Source organism: Trachemys scripta, chromosome 5, assembly GCF_013100865.1.
Source record: "Trachemys scripta elegans isolate TJP31775 chromosome 5, CAS_Tse_1.0, whole genome shotgun sequence".
Taxonomy (NCBI): Eukaryota; Metazoa; Chordata; order Testudines; family Emydidae; genus Trachemys; species Trachemys scripta.
The window spans coordinates 114990939-115008943 of record NC_048302.1 but is presented as its reverse complement, the minus strand read 5'-3'; the positions used below and the strand labels follow the sequence as shown (position 1 = coordinate 115008943).

Below are 18005 nucleotides of genomic sequence, written 5' to 3'. Positions count from 1 at the left end.
ATTTTTCAAATACAAGAGGGCAAATCCATTGGGCGAGGTATGCTATATTTGACCTTCAAAAAGATGATTGAAAATAGCAGGATACAAAATAACATATATATATAAAGTGCTGGACCCAATGCCCTTTTAGATGTCACATTTGATTCAGATAAGCAGTTCTGATCAATAATTGTTTTAATGTCTGTTCTTACAGAGACGATCCCAGCAATTTGTAATACCTGAGAAGAGAGCACACAGACCAGGTTAGTATCATTTTTATTTTAAAATAAAACTGCTCGTAACTTAGGTGGTTTGGAAATTGTTTTCTGACCTCACACATAATACACTATAGATGTCGAGAGACAGGTTTTGCTTCAATATAAGGCAGGAAGACAGTTGTCTAGAGCGGGAAAAAAAAACAAAACTACTTAGTAAAGTAGCATCCAAAGTCAATTGTTAAAGTATTTTCTAAAGTTCTTGATGGTCTTTTATTTTCCTGGTAAGTGTTGCCTCCTAGCTTCAGACAAAATGTGCAGTGAAAATTGTCCAGAAGCATTAACTCTTTTTTCTCCAAACATGTAAAGGCTTAAAAAAAATGTGGATGCTTTTCACGTCTTATCAGTGTGTGACCTCACTGGTGGGATAGCAAATTCTTTGAACTATTCTAGCAGATTCTTCTCCTACACCCCTCCCACTTGCTATAGTCTATAGAAACTATAGAGGAAGACGAAACTCGTTCTAAAGAGAGTTTGGGAAGGTGGAATTAATTATTGAAAAAATGAAGGAGCAAAAATTAACTAATAGAAGAAATAGTCTGAAAATTCAACATGTAACTTTGAGGGGGAAGCACATGTACCCTGAGAGGAAGATAGGGAAATGACTTGTGGTAGGATTGAGTCACATTTTGGGAACAAAATTCTCAGTGCTGTCTGTAATGCTCTAGGAATATCCCCTCCCAGCCCCCCCAGGTTCTTGACCAGGACTTCACAACAATTAAAGTAGAGCCTGTCCCCAGAAACTCACCCAAGGTTTTAAATGTAACGCAGTGTATACTTTGGGAGTTTAGTCAGTATTGTAAAAATAAACATTTAGAGCATTCTTGTTCAGTAATACTCATGATTATATACCTTACTACAGAGTTTCATTACTTTGATTCCTGGAGCCCTCGGTATCCTGAGACACAAAACAGTGCTGGTACTGAGAAACAGATTCTTGTAAAAAGGACACTTCATGTATCAGGTCATTTTAACCAAATGCCAAGTGGATTTTTATGTAGAGTGTAGGAAACTAAATGTATCACGTCTAGAAAACTTTTGATGATTTGATGCTGTGTTTTTCTGTTAGCGTCACAGACTCTTATGCCTGCTGGGGAAAACAGTGATTTGCATTTGAGTGGGTCATTGCATTCTAGAACCTGCACCGCTACTGCCGGCTTTCATCTGTCACCAGAGATGCCTCAAACTGTGCTTCCTGTAGTGAGTAAATTCTGATCCACTAATTTTAGAACCAATCTCTTCTTGCCCTAAAATGTTTGAATACTGTCCTTTGTAATCTCCCCATCCCTTACGGCCTGTCAGCCTTCTAATGTATGTTTGTGAGTACTAGGCAGACCTGCTGTGACTTCCTGAAGCCTTCTCTGGCTTACCTCACTGTCTTCATACTAGTCTTGTTAATAAATTTAATTATAACAACTAAGGGCTTGTCTACACTACCGCTTAAGTCAATGTAACTTACGTCATTCAGGGAGTGAAAAAACCACCCCCCTGAGTGATGTAAATTATATCGACTTAGCCTGGTGTAGACACTGCTTTATGTCATCAGGAGACACTCTCCCACTGACATAGTTTCTGCTTCTTGTTGAGGTGGAGTAATTACGTTGACAGGAGAGCACTCTCCCGTTGACATAGCGCATCTGGTGAAGACAAGCATCGAGGCAGTTGCGCCAATGTAGTGTGGTAGTGAAGACAAGTCCTAACTCATTAACAGTTTGAGCTAACCCCCACTGAAAATCAAAAGAAAGACTCCCATTAACTATTAGGCCCTAATTATTGGGCTCCCATCAATCGTTAGGCCAAAATTAGGCCCTAGAATGAGAAATAGCATCAGATGATCCAAGATCTCTGAACAAAAGTAGGTCAGGGGATTTTTGTTTGTTTGGTAGGAGAGCTCTGGATACTTTCACTTAGCTTTTTTATTTTGGGATTGAAAGTGGGGCAGTGAGAGGGATTTCTAGGCGCTATCTAGAGTCAAGCATAGACTATGGTAAGAGACATTTCCACTTTGGATTGACAAAAGGATGCTTCCAGGGTACTTACAAATGTTCAAAGTAAAAATAATGTATTATCCTTCTTGAATTCTGTAACTGTGGTTTCTGCAAAATTGTTTTTATAAATATTCCTGCAACATGTTCAACATAGTGACTACTGTTGATCGAAAAACAAACCATTCCTATCAGAAATATTTTCTAACCTGAATTCCTGATAACAGCATTCTTGGTTGCAGTTACTGCATCCTGTTGTAGACACTTCACAGGTCAATGGACAGCCAAATAATCACGGGACCTACCAGGCAGAAGTGAATGAGAAGGCGAGGCCAGTTCCTGCAAGCTTTCTACAGAAGCCAGATGACATCTGCTGTGCTCACACAACTCAAAACAAGTGCACTACTTCTCCTTTAAAATTAACATGCCCAGAGAGGATCATAGCCTTGCATCGAGAGCTTAGACAAAACCATCGCAGTAATTACCAGGTCAATAAATCACTTTCATAGTTATTAATTTAATGAGATCAATTATTCTTAGCCGTCAGTTCATGGATCACATAAATATTTAAATACCTTCTTTATTGGTAGTTAGGACAATCTGAGGAAGATAAACACACATTATATTTCATTATGAATCTTCTTACCTATTGTTTAAGAATTGATAGTTGCTCCTAGAGGATGTGAAAAAAAAATCCGAGGTTTGTTTTCACCCTTGCAGCTCTCAGTAAGATTAGCTTTGGAAATTCCAGGATAGTAACAAACAAACAAAAAAAAACAACAACGGCAAAACCTAACCAATGTGTAGCTACTGATCTGCCTTTTTCTTTCTTCCCTTTTTTTTTAATGATCCAATTATTCCTGTGCCCTGAAGCTCTTTGTAGTAATTTCCATTAACTGCAGGAATTCTGTTAAGGACAGAGCTGATCAATTGCAATTGCATTTGTCACAGTCTGCTGCTATACTAAACAAGCAGGAGATTTTATCCACTTCAAGGCAATACAACCACCTTTTAACTGTACAAGGAAGATGAGAGACTGCTAGAATAAAAAACATCCATGACAGATCTTGCAACATTACATTGTTGAATTTTCATGATGACCTGAGAATAAATAACTGAAATAAACCCACCAAAAACACATTCTCTGTTTTATTACAGTAGCCACATAAAGAGTCAAGCATGTTCCAAATGACATGTGTTTTAAGGCAAGAAACTGCTCCTTATGCTAATAACACAGTAACAGACGTATTATTCTGACAATGTATTAACAAACAGAACCATTTAGACAGCTGTATATTTGTGCCACTCAGTCCCTGCTTCCTGGCAATCTATACTACAATAAATCATGTATATAAAGGACCAATGATGTTACCATTATCATCAAAGAACTATAGAACTTAGAGATGGCAAAAAGCAAAGAACTTTTTGATCATTTAGTCCATTTCCCTGCTAGTGCAGGAGCTTGAGAGTTAAATTACAATGAAAGCATAACAGACATACTGTACAGCTCATAAAATGGAAAAGTACTGCTGACAGCAGTCGTAATGCACAGAATCACGTGGTCTGTTTTACTATATCTTGATAGATGCCTTTTTGTGGTTGCGAACATTCAAAAGTTACATTCTCTTCTCCTCTGTCCTCCTCAGATACCTTCATTTGCCTCTTCCAATTCAAAACTGAAAGCAGATTGCAATTTGTCCTCTGTCTGTCATCCAGCCCAAGATGTGACTTCCCAGCCTGTAGTGTCAAAAATGAACAATTCACTGAAACTTTCAGACAGGAGCTCTTTCCATCTCATAAATGGGAGGTACCAGTTGTCTAAATTTGATGACGTATTCCAGAGTCATACAGGAAATCAGCATGCAGGTGCTGTTCTCCAGGGAAGGAGAAAGAAAAATGTCATTATGAATAACACATGGATCTCGGGAGAAAAACCAGATGGCTCAACCTCAGCTACCACAGCAAAAAGCTATTTGTCAGATGTGTTGTCAGCAAGTAATAAAGGTCAAAATCCTACTGGGGAGAAATCAGCTGCACTGGAAAGAGTAAAAGCCTCAGAAATAAAACAAGGTAAAAAGCCTTAACCATGTGATTTTCCTGTTGTTATAAAAATATTAATCTTGTGTGTCTGCTCTCTGTGAGACAGACTAAGGGAATGTGCCAACTTTAAAAGAATCTATTTTAAGCATACAGATTCCCTGACCTATGTAACTAATAACTAGAGGTGGCTAGAAAATGTATTGGAAACAAAATTTTTACAACAAATTGAATAAAATTTTACCGACAGTTTTCTTCCATTTTGTCACCAATTCTGCTAATAACACCGCAAACCATCCAAACCTACAGAATTTTCAACATCCAATTTACCTTCCAATTTTCTTTCTATTATTAGTTTACTATTTTTCACTTCTCTCGGTTTGGATTATGAAAATCAATTAAGTCAGTTCCAGGTTTATTTATACCCCTTTGCTTCAATGTACAATGGCAAATGCTAGAGGAGAGTTTTTATTTGTTTAATGACTGTTTCCTTTGGAATTCAAAGACATATATAATGGACATAGGTTTTATGAAAGGTAGTTTTGTTTATTGTCAGTGGATCTTAAATGATACATTTTTATGTTTAGCTGAATGATAAAGCAGTGTATTCCTTCAGGGTTTAGGATCTGAAAAATATCACTGCATGACTGTTTAAATTGATTCCTAAGGACCAGACTGGATGCCTCTTACTCATATTGGTAAATTCACTCACTCAAGGTGTCCTGTTGGCTGAAATATGAGTACTGGTGAGAGTAACTTTTTATCATTGTGACTAAAGGAAGTTACAATCTGGTTTAAGTGATGTCTTCATCCACACATGTTAAGGTTAGCCTGTTGTATCATCCCTGCAGTGTAGTCTTTCTCTTGTCCTCTATTTTTAGTTGTGGATAGCACCTGGAAGAGATGCATAAAAGAAGAAAACCCCACAAATCAATCAGTGATGGAGGCAGTTGGTTCTCAGAGTCACAGTTTGACATGGAAATGTGAACAGATGATATTAAAAAGGCAATATGGGATATATAGGGCGATACAGGGTAATCTTAGTGCTTTGAGAAGAAGGATAAAGTGGTTCAGTGGAGTGGCTCTAAGAGTTTTAATTACCATTTGGAAAGATTTATTTCACAAGGAATAACTTTTAAAATGATATAAGCCTGTATTAGATGTTGTCTGCACAAGTGAATTTTAGGAAAACATTCCCGCCAGTTCTGTCACCAGTTTACCATCTTTTTTAGCAGCTTAACCAGGAACATGGTGGTAAAAATGCCAAAGCCACTGGAGCCTTGGATTATACGGAGTTCCCACCAGCCCTAGCCCTGGTAGAAATTCTCTATTGTGTAGCCAGTTCAGAAGATGTAACGGAACCATCATTCTGTACTTTTTAAAACAGGATTTTTATTTTTTTATCAGTGAAGTACCCATTTTGGCATGTGTCAGTTACATGCTCCTCCTTTCCGAGCAGGTTGATCATTCTTTTGGCCCAGCAGAGGAGTATTTTGCTCATTATTCTACCCTTCAGAGATCAGAAATGCAGGGCATTGACTTGTTGTGAGGACACCTTAACACACATGTACAAGGGCTGTATTTTCATGAGGAAACATCTGTTTTTGCTTGGGACGGTAAGGGTACAATTACACATGGCAATAATGAAACTGATCCTTGTTCAGCGCCTTCTATAATAGATACGCACCAGCTGCCAAGGGAAAAGCAGAATATCTCAGCATGCTTTCCAGACAGATAAGATTCCCCTTGGGGCTCCAAAACTCAGGCTCCTACTGCTGATGGTCAAAATAGCACTATGGCATCTCTGCCTGCAATTCCTAATGCTTAGCCAACAATTCTATAGACACAAACACATAGTAAATAAAATGTCAAACTGCCTTGCTTAACGCTAACAAGCTTCCAATATGGAAAATGTGTATATTTTAAAAATGGCAATATGTGTGTTGGTAAAATGATAAAGTACATTAATAGCCATTTTTATTGAAGCTTTGCCTTCCTGATATAAGCTATGGGATGGATGTTTACTCATAAATTTAGTCTGTAGGCCAAACCCTGGTATATTAAACATGTTACTATATAAGAAGATTGGCCCAATCATCCCATTATAGGGCATTTGTGAATAGGGTTACTTACCAGAGTGTGTTTTGCATATGTGCATATGTAATAGATTCTGATAAACATTTTCTTTGAACACCACCACTATAGTGTAAAAGAGAATCATCAAATAAAGCAAATGGATTAATTAAATAAATGCAAGATTGTGTCTTTTTAGACACAGTGGACTTCAATTAAATACTAATAATCCCTACGTATTAAAAAATGTATGTAGCAAGTACATTATTTCTAAATACAAAAATAAGTACAAATATCGTGGTTACCATTGGCTAACGGTTATAAGCCAATGTAGTGGACAAATGTAGAATTTTAGATACTGCGCTGGGAAAATGCCAACTTTTTAATGGTAACCTCCATAGATTGCTGTATGCAGCAACATAAGAAAAGGCAGTTCACCTGAAGTTTTACTTCCTTAATCTTCCCCTCCATACCTCTCCTGCACAGCACCCAATAGACTGTTCAAGTGAGAAATGATAGGTCAGTTTGTACCTATATAATTGAATAAAGACTAGAGGATGTATTACATCAACAAACTATGTTCTTCAAATTCTTTAAATATAATAATTCATTATGTATAGAAGCTAGCTCCAAACTCTGCCAATCACAGACCAGATGGTCCATATATTGGTGTCTTGCCAAGTTGAGGCCCTCTGGGACTCTGGGTTTACCACTAGGGCTTGGTGAAGTGTTCATAAAGAATAAATCAATGACTGTAGCTCTTTATTCTGTGTGAACAATTTCAATAAAAATAAGACCTGGGTAAATAATAAACATGTTACATGAACATGTGGCCATGGATTGCTTTCCCACTATTTAAGTCTTTAGCGATTCTCTATTTGTTAATTGTGGCCCGTGAGTGGTGACCTTAATCAGATGATATCATTTCTGCTCCAGCTGGCTGATCAAAACATTTATGAATGGAAGGAAAATGGATTCCAATATGGCCACACAAACACTTTTAGCATGAAGCTGCATACAGAGTCACATGCAAATTCTTGCACAGAAAAAGAACTCATATAAAAGTTCACAGAAAACAAATAAATAGAGTTGATAGTACCTTTTGAAATGAGTGTTCATGAGCATATTTTTGCAATATTTGCCCAGATTATATTATTTTTTACACTTGAGATTCCCAGTCTTAAAGCCAAAACATTTAATCTTAAGGGCAAACTCTTTTAAAAAATAAATAGAGTATAAATATAATATGAAGTATACGGTGATCTGATGAATAAAGTGTTCATAGGCATTGTCATGTGAGAATGGTAAAAAAGCATTCACTTTCTTCCAACACTGAACAAGGAACTTTATTAGAACAAGAAAAACAATAATATCTCTAATGATGCTTTCTCCCTCTTTGACTCTCAGCTTCACTAAAAATCTCATGCCTAAATCCTAAATCCCATTCCCTTCCTGTCTTTTTTTTTTTTTTTTTTTTTTTTTGCTACGAATTTAAAAAGATACAACACATATCTTGACAGGCCATAAATGAGTTATGAAGGTCATTGTAAAAGAATGCCAATAAAACCCATGTACCACACCATCATGCATTGTGCATATGCCACATATTTTTTCAAAACAACTATCTTAGAATTGTTTTACAAATATTATTCACAAAAATGTTCATACCTAACCACCTATAACTCCAGGCTCCCTTAGTGTACAGGTTTGAAAGGGAAAATTAAAATGATTATCAATAACATTTTAGAAACCTCTAAAAAAAAGACATGAAATAGCTTTCCCATAAATAATAAAGTCCCAGTTATAGAGTCATTAATTCCAGGACAATCAAGAGATTCCCAAAGGACACACATGGTCTGTATAGCCCTTTGGGAGTCAAGGAATCTCCACTGGGGAAGGAGGAGGATCTGGAAAACCTTTGAAAGGAGATAAGGTGGCAAAACTCATGGCTTTCATTACAAAAGTGGTGGGTTATGCCAGCATCCACTTGCAGGTTCACTTGTGGATTTTGAGTTCCTATGAAATGGATATTAAATTCCATTATAACTAAGGACTATATTCTGTCCTCATGTCCTACATATCTTGTATTTTGTATCATGTAATTTGCATAAGAAAACCAGGGGTCAAATCCTCCTCTGAGTCCATCAGGTCTATGAGGTTTCTCTTGACTGGCATCAGTGTAAATACAAGTAGAATTTGGACCCCTATATTTAAGGTACATGCAACATATTTCTCCTGTCCTTAAGAAAGCATATGTATCTTGTGGACATCACTCCTGCTGTAGAAAGACACTGACTTAATTTCTCCTTAGAGATAGCTTTTTTGTTTAGGCCTTAAGCTGACTAGCATTAAAGCCACTTACTGAAACCAGATGAAGTGTGGAGCAAGATTTATACAGTGCAGTCCTTTTGCTAAAGGCCTGATTAAATCAAGAAACGCCTACATCTGTTTGTACATCTACAGTCTCATCGGGTCAGCCAGCTGGTAGCTTTGATTTTAGTCCATTTCTGTTGAGACAGCTTCTTCTCCAGGGGAATAAATAGGATGACAGAAGGTGCTAGAATGGAAAACTGACTGTTTCAGAAGCTCTGGCTCATAATATTGTGTTAGGAAGATTATCATTGTCCTTTCTATGGCCTTGATCCTGGATGTCTTTGCATGGTGAAGTACATTGTGTGTAAGGTTGTTGTCTTCTAGTACAAGTGTAGGCTTGGCATAAGCACCAGGCGTGTTAAACAGTAGGCAGAGCTCTTTGCATGGCCCCCTTTTCTACTTGCAAATACAAAGGGAAAAAAGAAGCGTGGCCCGAGAAGAGAATGAGTGCCTTTTAGGTTATGTCTACACTCTGTGCTAACGTTGAGATTCCCAGCTCTCATATAGATACTCACACTAACTCTCTTTGAGCTAGTCAAAGTATAAATAGTAGTGTAGCCATGATAACATGGGCAATGGCGGCACAGCTTAACCATGCCAAATACAAACCCACCTGAAGCCGGTGGGTACATACTCGGCACTATTAAGCTATGTTGCCGCTGCTGCTGCCTGTGCTACCACAGCTACACTGCTATTTATACTCACATTATATGTCTTCACTATGGGGGTAAGTTGACCTATGGTACGGTACTCCAGCTATGTGAATAATGTAGCTGAAGTCGACGTAGCTTAGGTCGACTTACCCGGGTGTCTTCACTGCATTGCATCAATGGGAGATGCTCTCCAGTCAACTTCGCTTACTCTTCTTGGTGAGGTGGGGTACCGGAGTCAACCGGAGAGCGCTCTGCCATCGATTTAGCAGGTCTTCACTAGACCCGCTAAATGGATCTCTGCTGCATCGATTGCAGCAGCGTCGATCTCCCCTTAGTGAAGACCAGCCTTAACTCAATGAGAGTTAGGGTGAGTATGTGTATGTGAGCTGGGAATCACACACTTAGCTCATAGTGTAGACATAGCCTTAGAAGACCTACATTTAAACCCAATCAAACTAATAAGGGACGTAGCTAGACATTTCTCTCTTAGGCCTGTCTACTTCTACAAGACAGGAGTATCTTTGCAGCTACGAATCAGCATTCTCAATAATGAATGTCTGGATCCTTCACATTATTTTTTTTTTACCATGTGTTTATACCTTACACTGTGCACCTTTGCTGTCTAGGATAAAAGCTACTGGGAAAATCCAAATTCAGATAGTTAATCTCTAGAGGACTTTTGTTAACCCCTCTACCTCCATAATTCAAGCAAAACAATGTGTTCACTCCTTACATTCAGGGTCGTGAAACAAATGCTGAAGAGATAAAAAGTTATAACTTCTGGAGTAAACAATTTATAGCAATCCAGAGACAAACCAGAGTATCATATGATAGATGATGGGTCAGATTCACCGTTATGCTTCAGCACCTTTGTGTCACTCTGATGATGCAGATCAGCTGTAAGCCTGGTTTACTCAGTCAGTTAAAACAGGAATGGCTCGAAGCAGCCAGTGTACGGATGAATCTGGCCCCAAATCTCAATATATTAAATGTTCCCTTCTACTCATTACTTAGAGCAATTAATCAGCATAATCAATTACCTCAGATTAGATATATCACCTGTGTGGTAGGCTATGCATCTAATTTGGACAAGTGACTCCCTGCTTAACATCAACAGATAAAAGCAAACAAGGACTCTTAGCTTCCTGTTCTCACAAGAACAGAATAGGTGCCCAAACACAGTAGTGATGGGCATGGTATGAAAACATGGATGGAGGGATTGACAAAAGTCCTACTCTTGTTGCATGCAAATTATATTACAATACAGAGATTGTCATGCCTCCACCTTCCTTGGGTTTTTACTAATTTTATTTAGACAATAGCAAGAGCATCTGAAAGGCCAAGGCCTCACAATGTGATGCAGCACAACACATTCATGACTGGCTGGTAAAAGCTGCTTCAGGTGGGAAGCCCTGTAAGCACATTCTCACTTTTTTGTAACACTTCTCAGAACCTGAGAACCACAAGAAATTCTTTCTCTCATGTTTCCAACCAGCCATTCTACCTGCAAAGCAACAAGAAAGGCAGGACTTTGCTAGCTTTTATTGCTCTCCACTGTCCTAAACATCTGCTGTGTGCTGTGTCTCTGCTTTCCCATTTCTGGGTTTAGGATTACATCTCTGAGTAGCCCCCACCTGCACTTACAGCTGGTTGCAGGCAGTCCCTTCTGGTGAGCAAGCTTCAAAAAGCTAGAGGTGGGGCAGCAGCTGGATGACACCAGTGCTGTCTGGCTCTTTGTGGTTGGAGCTTTGCTAGCGGCTATTGCTATTTTTCTTTCCTCTTATATGATTTTCTGTACAGGAAGAAATGTTGAATAAGGGGCTGCTGTGTGGCTGAGTTCTCTACATCTCTGCCATCTTTACAATTCTCTTGCACTCCTCCTCTCCTGGGTGTGATCCCCATAAGGGTGGGGGATCCTTGATGGATGCTGGAACTTGTGCTAGGGTTGTGGGGACAGTATACGATGTCTGGAGGTAAAATGGGGTGCCCATGGGGATGCTAAATATATCTATGGTAGGTAATTATATGGCCTCCATTGCCATAGTACCTGAGTGCCTCACAATCTTTGATGTATTTATCCGTCCCAAACCCTTGTGAGGTAGGGCAGTGCTATTATATCTGTTTTACAGATGGGGAACCGAGGCTTCAAGAGGCCAAGTGAGTTGCCCATGGTAACACAAGAAGTCTGTGACAGAGCAGGGAATTGAAGTCAGGCTTCCCAAATCCAAAGCTTTGCCCTAACCACTGGACCATCCTTCCTGTGTACATAGAACTAACAATAGCATTTTGGGGCCCTTTCCCTTGTTTTCTGGTTGTTTGTATTTGTTACCAACTTTTCATCCCTACGTTCTCTATTATTTGGGAACTGGTCCCTTTTGTGAGGTTTGCCTGAGGACTAATGTTGTTTGCCCCTGTTCTTTTGGTTCAGGTTAGCCGTATGTTTCTGCCTTTATTTTGACACTAATGAGCTGTATTGGTTTTGTTGTTAGGTATTCAGGTGGTGTTTGGTAAATGTCTTACAGTTATGTGAAATACAGAGGAAAATCTCATATATGTATGTAGAGGCCTTCAGCTATACATACCTGAAAGAGGTTCTCTTCATGCCCAGGAAGTCAGAGATTATGTGCATATGCAGGTCAGGCAATGGGCATCTGTCAGGTCTAACAGTTGCACTAATACTCATGAGCTCTTGTGCAAGGAGAAGATAAACTCACTGTTTATCTGAGAGCTGAGCACATATTTCCTCTTACATAATATTAAATATCTCTGCTGCAGAAGGCAGAAGAACAGTGTATTAAGAGACATATTTAAATACATGGGAAAATTAAACCTCCCTTCTGTAGTTAAGTACCCTCCTCTCTCTATGAGGCTGTTTAAGCATATGTTTTTTTTTTTCATATTGGGGTCAATAGGCCTGCTTTGTGTCCTCCCCCTAATTCCCTTAATTCCCATACTCCTTAATTGAATAAGCAGCTATTAAAAAGAGAATGAAGCTGGTTTATACACTTCTTTGGTGGTGCCTATGCAGGGAGAGGGAAGTCAGAATAAAAATAGTCTTTCCTGTTCGTACAAATCGCCAGAAGAATATGTGTCTGCAGAGGATGAGCATGACTGTCCAAAATGGCAAGCTGGGTGCTGAGGAGAGAATAATAACATTGACAAAACGCAGCCTTCGGTTTCATAAATTGCTCCGCCATGAGTAAAAGAATTGGCCACCTCAGATAATGGCAGTAAACAAAAAAGATATCAAAATTCTCCAGTGAGGGAGAAGCTCTTTCTTTTCTATTTTAAAAGGACTATATTTAAATTGCTTGTGCAACTCCGAGTGCCTTGGAAGTGAGGCACTTTGCAAATAAAGTAATTGTACTATTATTATGATGAGGTGGTAATTTGTGTTGACGGTAGATACCAACCCTTTTGAATATAAAGAAACTCAGATTTTTGTTCCCCAAACTAACTCTAATCAGAAAAGAGGTCACATAATCTCCTCCATATAATTTACACATTGGACATTGAGAACTAGATTTGAATCCTATGCTGAATATCAGATTGTGACTATTTCTATGTTCTCTGTTAAACCAAGGTCATAATACTTCTGTTTTCTGTCTCTCCTCACACACCCTGGATACTTAGGGGCTTGTTCCTTCTAATCCTCACAAAATCACATAACTGAACAAAATAACCAGGAGACTGAGGCAGTGCCTCTTGATATCAGTGCAAAGAATCCCATTTCCATCAATGTGCTTTACATTGGGTTCCAGATGCATAATATGCTCCAAACTCTCCCCTTCTCTATCATTTAATCTCTTCATTTCCTGAGCTTTTGGAGGAGCATATTGTGCAACCATGTGCAGCGTGCCTTTTGGGCTTACCCATGATACTGTGGTAATAGGACACCATTGTAATCATAGCTCATGCACAATTTACATGTATCCGTTCCACTGAGCGCTTTTGTTATTAGATTGAGCGTTCTTACATAGACCCCAGAGCCATGATTAATGTTATTGGTGCTTTGTTCATTTTCACTTTCTTGACTCTTGCTTGTCTTCCTTTCCTGAAACAGTGGAATACCTGATATTTTAGAATTATTGAAGCTGAAGACTTGAGGGCACCCACCACCTTGAAGAACGGTGGTCCTTATGTATCAATTTAGCCTCTAGTTTAACTCAAAGAGTAATGAAAAGTAAAGGGCTGTGTTACATGGCATGCATTTTATCTAATTCTGTCACTGAGCCACAGCTGTTCTTGTATAGCAGTCCTCATCTAAAAGGCTGGACCTGCGTAGAATCAAGCTTCCAGGCTAAAAAAAAACCATGTTACAAGAAAAAACAAAAAACAAAACCAAAACAAAACAAAAAAACATAGCCAGGAGACATCTATCTGACTCAGTAATACAAGAGATAAATATTAATAAACATAAGAAAATGCCTCTTAAGGCTTCAATTACAGAGAAATCATTTTACAGTATTAAAAATGTTACAGAGGAGCTAGGTGCCCAGATCTCGTTGACTTTTCATGGAAGCTGGGTGCCTAACTGCCCCTTTTGCCTTTGAAAATCTTCCCCCTGAATGATTTAACTCAGTCACGGATTCATATTGGGCCAAGCATTCGATCTCCTTATTATGGGAAGCTCACATTGAAGTGTCACACATTGTAAAGCCACCTGAGCAAGGACACCAGGGTTTGACTCATTGAGACTGAGGGTTTGTTTTTCTTAAAAACTCATTAAGCAATAGCACTGCTGAAAAGGCTTGTACTGTGAACCATGAAGAGACTCTGGAATTGACTTCCAATTTACAAAGAAAATGTAACCCTCAACCAAATGTTGGAGTTAATGGGAAGCTGTAAGGACTGTAGTTTTTAAACAAATGCATATATTGGATGGCCTTCAGTTGACCACCGCTTTGCTTGGAGAACCAATGACATTGTCTTGTTGGCTCAGTTTGGTGAATCGCTGCTGCTGATGGCCAATCTAGTCAGGCAAGAAGCAGCAGTTATGGTCTTGTTATTAATCCAGACAAAACGAAGTCCCTGGTCATTACCCTTAAGCAGTCTCTAGCTCCAGATTACAACCAGCTCAGTGTTAACTTGTCTGGGTGGGACAACAAACAGGTGGCAATTGTCAAATACTTGGGCAGTGTCATAGGCTGTGCTGGAGGATACTTGAAAGATGTGAACACTCATGTAGCAGCAACTGTTGCTATGTTTGGGGCCCTTCGGCAACCTCTGTGGGGATGTTGTGACATTAAGCTTGCTATGAAACTGCAGATCTATAGAACCATGGCTATACCGACTCTGTTGTATGGCAGTGAAACCTGGGAACTGAGGAAGGCTGAAGAGCACCAGAATGATGCTTTTGATTCTCGTCATCTTCCTCAGCTGCTCAGTAGTAGTGGCAGGACACGATCAAGAATGAGGAGATTCAAAGCCAAACCCAGCAACTACCTCCCTCAGCACTGGTTCAGTTTTGGTGGCTTTTTTGGTATGGACATATTAGGATGGGAGACCAATGAATTCTGAAGCATATTTACCAAGAAATGCTGCTACACAGCCAGTGAGCATATGGTTGCCAAAAGTTTCATTGGCACGATAAGATGGTCAGTGATGGACTTAACCTGACTATCCAGCTAGGCCACCTTAAGGACCTAGCTAGTGCTCCATCTGCAGTGAGGCTTAAGTCCCTTTAATAGTTGCCATGATGATGACATATTGAGAAAGACTTTTTTTTTTCCTCTCAGGTAATATCAATCCCTTATTTGGGAAGCCTTTAAATGTGCTATGCTTTGAATGAGTGAATGACAAATGGTGCTCTTTACCATTCTCTCTGCATGGGGGACCTGGCCACAGTTGAACCCCCTTGTAAACTGAGTGATCAGTAGAGAAAATGTGAGTAAAATGTGCCAGTTGATACTTTTTATATTCTCCATCTGGATGGCGTTTGCTTCCTTGCACTAAGGAAAATGGGGTTTACATATTTCTAAGCAATCTGTTCAATTTCTTTCAACCCAGAGGGCAATTTAGCTATTCCATCCATATGGGGTGTGCATTAGTACATTTAATACAGATGTTGCACTTTTTCATCTCTCACTTATGAGTTGCTCAAATTCTCCAAGCAGATTTCTTAATTTTTGGAACAAAAGACTCTTTTCCCCCAGGTGCAGACTTGCATTTAGTTGTCTCAGGTGGGTGGCAGGAAAAGACATTGGGTGCAGGTTAGTTTTTGCTCTGTTTTGGGTCCATATTCTTCCATTTAGGCAGGTGGTCATTGCTTCTGTAAAATATGAGACATTTTACTGGAGTAGAAATATTTTTAAAAACATAAAATAGATTAGAATAAAAGAATAGTCTGTTAGATTAATGGTTTTCATATTGGGGGCCACTTCTTAAAACAGAGATTTCTTCAGGATTGGGAGGAGAGATATCCATGTCATGCTTTCCATGTGTCCACTATAGCAGTGTTTCCCAAACTTGGGACGTCGCTTGTTTAGGGAAAGCCCCTGGCGGGCCAGGCCGGTTTGTTTACCTGCCACATCCGCAGGTCTGGCCGATCGCGGCTCCCACTGGCTGTGGTTCACTCCTCCAAGCCAATGGGAGCTGCTGGAAGCGGTGGTCAGTACGTCCCTCGGCCCGCGCCATTTCCTGCAGCCCCCATTGGCCTGGAGAAGCGAACCACGGCCACTGGGAGCTGCGATTGGCCGAACCTGTGGACGTGGCAGGTAAACAAACCGGCCCGGCCCGCCAGGGACTTTCCCTACACAAGCGGTGTCCCAAGTTTGGGCAACACTGCCCTATAGGAACATAGGAATTACCATTCTGGCTCAGACCATGGCTCATCTAGCCTAATATCCCGTCACTGCAGTAGCTACTGCCAGATGCTTCACAGAATGGTTCAAAAAACTCTACAGTGGAATAATCTGCACACTGGGGAAGTTTCTTTCTGACCCCAACATTATATACAGATATGAATTAAATAACCAGCAGAAGGATGCATCTGAAAAATTAAAACATAAATAATGTAAATACTATGACATTTAGATTTGTTTAGTATATGAATCCCCTTTTCTATGGCCTTTGGTGGGACTGGCTTTCTAACAGATGCAAAACACCCCCCCTTTGCCCTTCTCAGACATGCAAAGAAGCATTATCACATTAAGAGTGAACTCAGACAACTTAGACTTTCAGTGCAACCTCAGAAAATTTCACCTGAAGCCTCATTCATTTCAGTTCTAAAATGCCCTCTTTGATTTTAAAATCCTCCATAGACTCACGCCTGGCCATCCTACAGGTCTTCTGTCTCTTTTAACTCCTTCCCACCTCTCTCTTATTTCCCAAGTGCTGGCCACATAAGCTTGTGTCCATTGGTATCAGAACCTTCTCCCCTGAAGCTCTTGTTATCTGAAGCAGCTATCCTGTATCCTTCCACTGCTCAGATTTTCCATCTCCTTTCAAATCCTAGTTGAAAATATGTGTTTTGTCTGACATATATCTCATAAATTCTCTCTCTGCCTTCGTTGTTTTTTATTTGACTCTACAATTCTGGTATGGACAGCAAAGATATGAAGTCTTGTGAGAAATAATTTGCAAAGCTGTTACACAGAAAATTGTGTTCTGTTGCAATGAAATTACTGAATTCTAAATGCAAAATATTAGATTACATTGGACCACGTAGACATTTTTCTGTTGGAGTCTGAGAAAACAGCTTTCACTTTTCAGTCAAGGAGATCCCATTCCATAATTCTGTGCATGTTTATATAAAACATACATACTGAGTCCTGTTTTCCCTTCACAGGATACACTTGGAGGTGCTAGTACCTTGCATAGATCAACAAGTGGCCTATGGTGAAATTTTCCAAAATGCCTAAATTCTATTTTCAAAAGTGACATAGGCACCAATGTACTATTGCCTTTCAATTAGTTTCTAAGCCACTTGTGAAAATGTGGTTTAGGTCCTAAGTGACTTGGGCACCTATGAAAATTTTACTTTATTTCTATACCTAATTTTTAATCTGGAGACTTCTATTTGGGATTTGGGATTATGGCTGATAGATCAATATCTTTATGGAACCTCCTTTTTTTTATCTGAGGGGAAACTGTTATCTTAATACTTGGGATGCATATGGTCATTGGCTAATGCTGTGTTTCTTGTAGAACTAATCTGAGGGCAGGAACTCATATTTTCAGCAGTCTTTTCTATTCTTATCTTTTCTGTCAGGTGCGCTGGGGTTATTTGATTGCTTATTGATCAGAGGAGAGACATCAGAATAACTCCACTGTGACATACCAGTGGGGCAATGAAGACTGAAATCTATTTCCCATTATGAGCAAACAATTCTAGCATGTTACCAGCCCCATCTTACAGAATTTCTATAGCAGATAATGTCATAAGGTAGATAAGTGCTTGCAATGGACAGCAGTGCTTTAGCCTGAAAAATATTCACAGTTGGACAGTTGTGTTATCAGCATAGTTTCAGCGAATTGAGCATCACTGGTATCTATTCCCTTAAACTTCTAAAGAGTCCATGTGTATGTAGAAGCAGGAGGGAGTGGGTGAGAATTGCAGTCCTTCTGGTTGGTGGCTGGAGAGGAAAGGCTCACTTCCTTAAGGATGAAAAGCAGGATGGGTAACATTG

General features: G+C 39.5%; 1 protein-coding gene across 1 annotated transcript in view; it reads left to right on the top strand.

Annotated features, from left to right (window-relative positions):
* Nucleotides 1-18005, top strand: part of C5H4orf50 (chromosome 5 C4orf50 homolog) — an 84896-nt gene that overhangs the window by 49032 nt on the left and 17859 nt on the right. The window contains exons 13-16 of the mRNA XM_034770967.1: nucleotides 194-242; nucleotides 1324-1454; nucleotides 2482-2727; nucleotides 3886-4309. Coding sequence (XP_034626858.1) covers nucleotides 194-242; nucleotides 1324-1454; nucleotides 2482-2727; nucleotides 3886-4309 — 850 coding nt within the window. The remainder of the gene's footprint in view (nucleotides 1-193; nucleotides 243-1323; nucleotides 1455-2481; nucleotides 2728-3885; nucleotides 4310-18005) is intronic.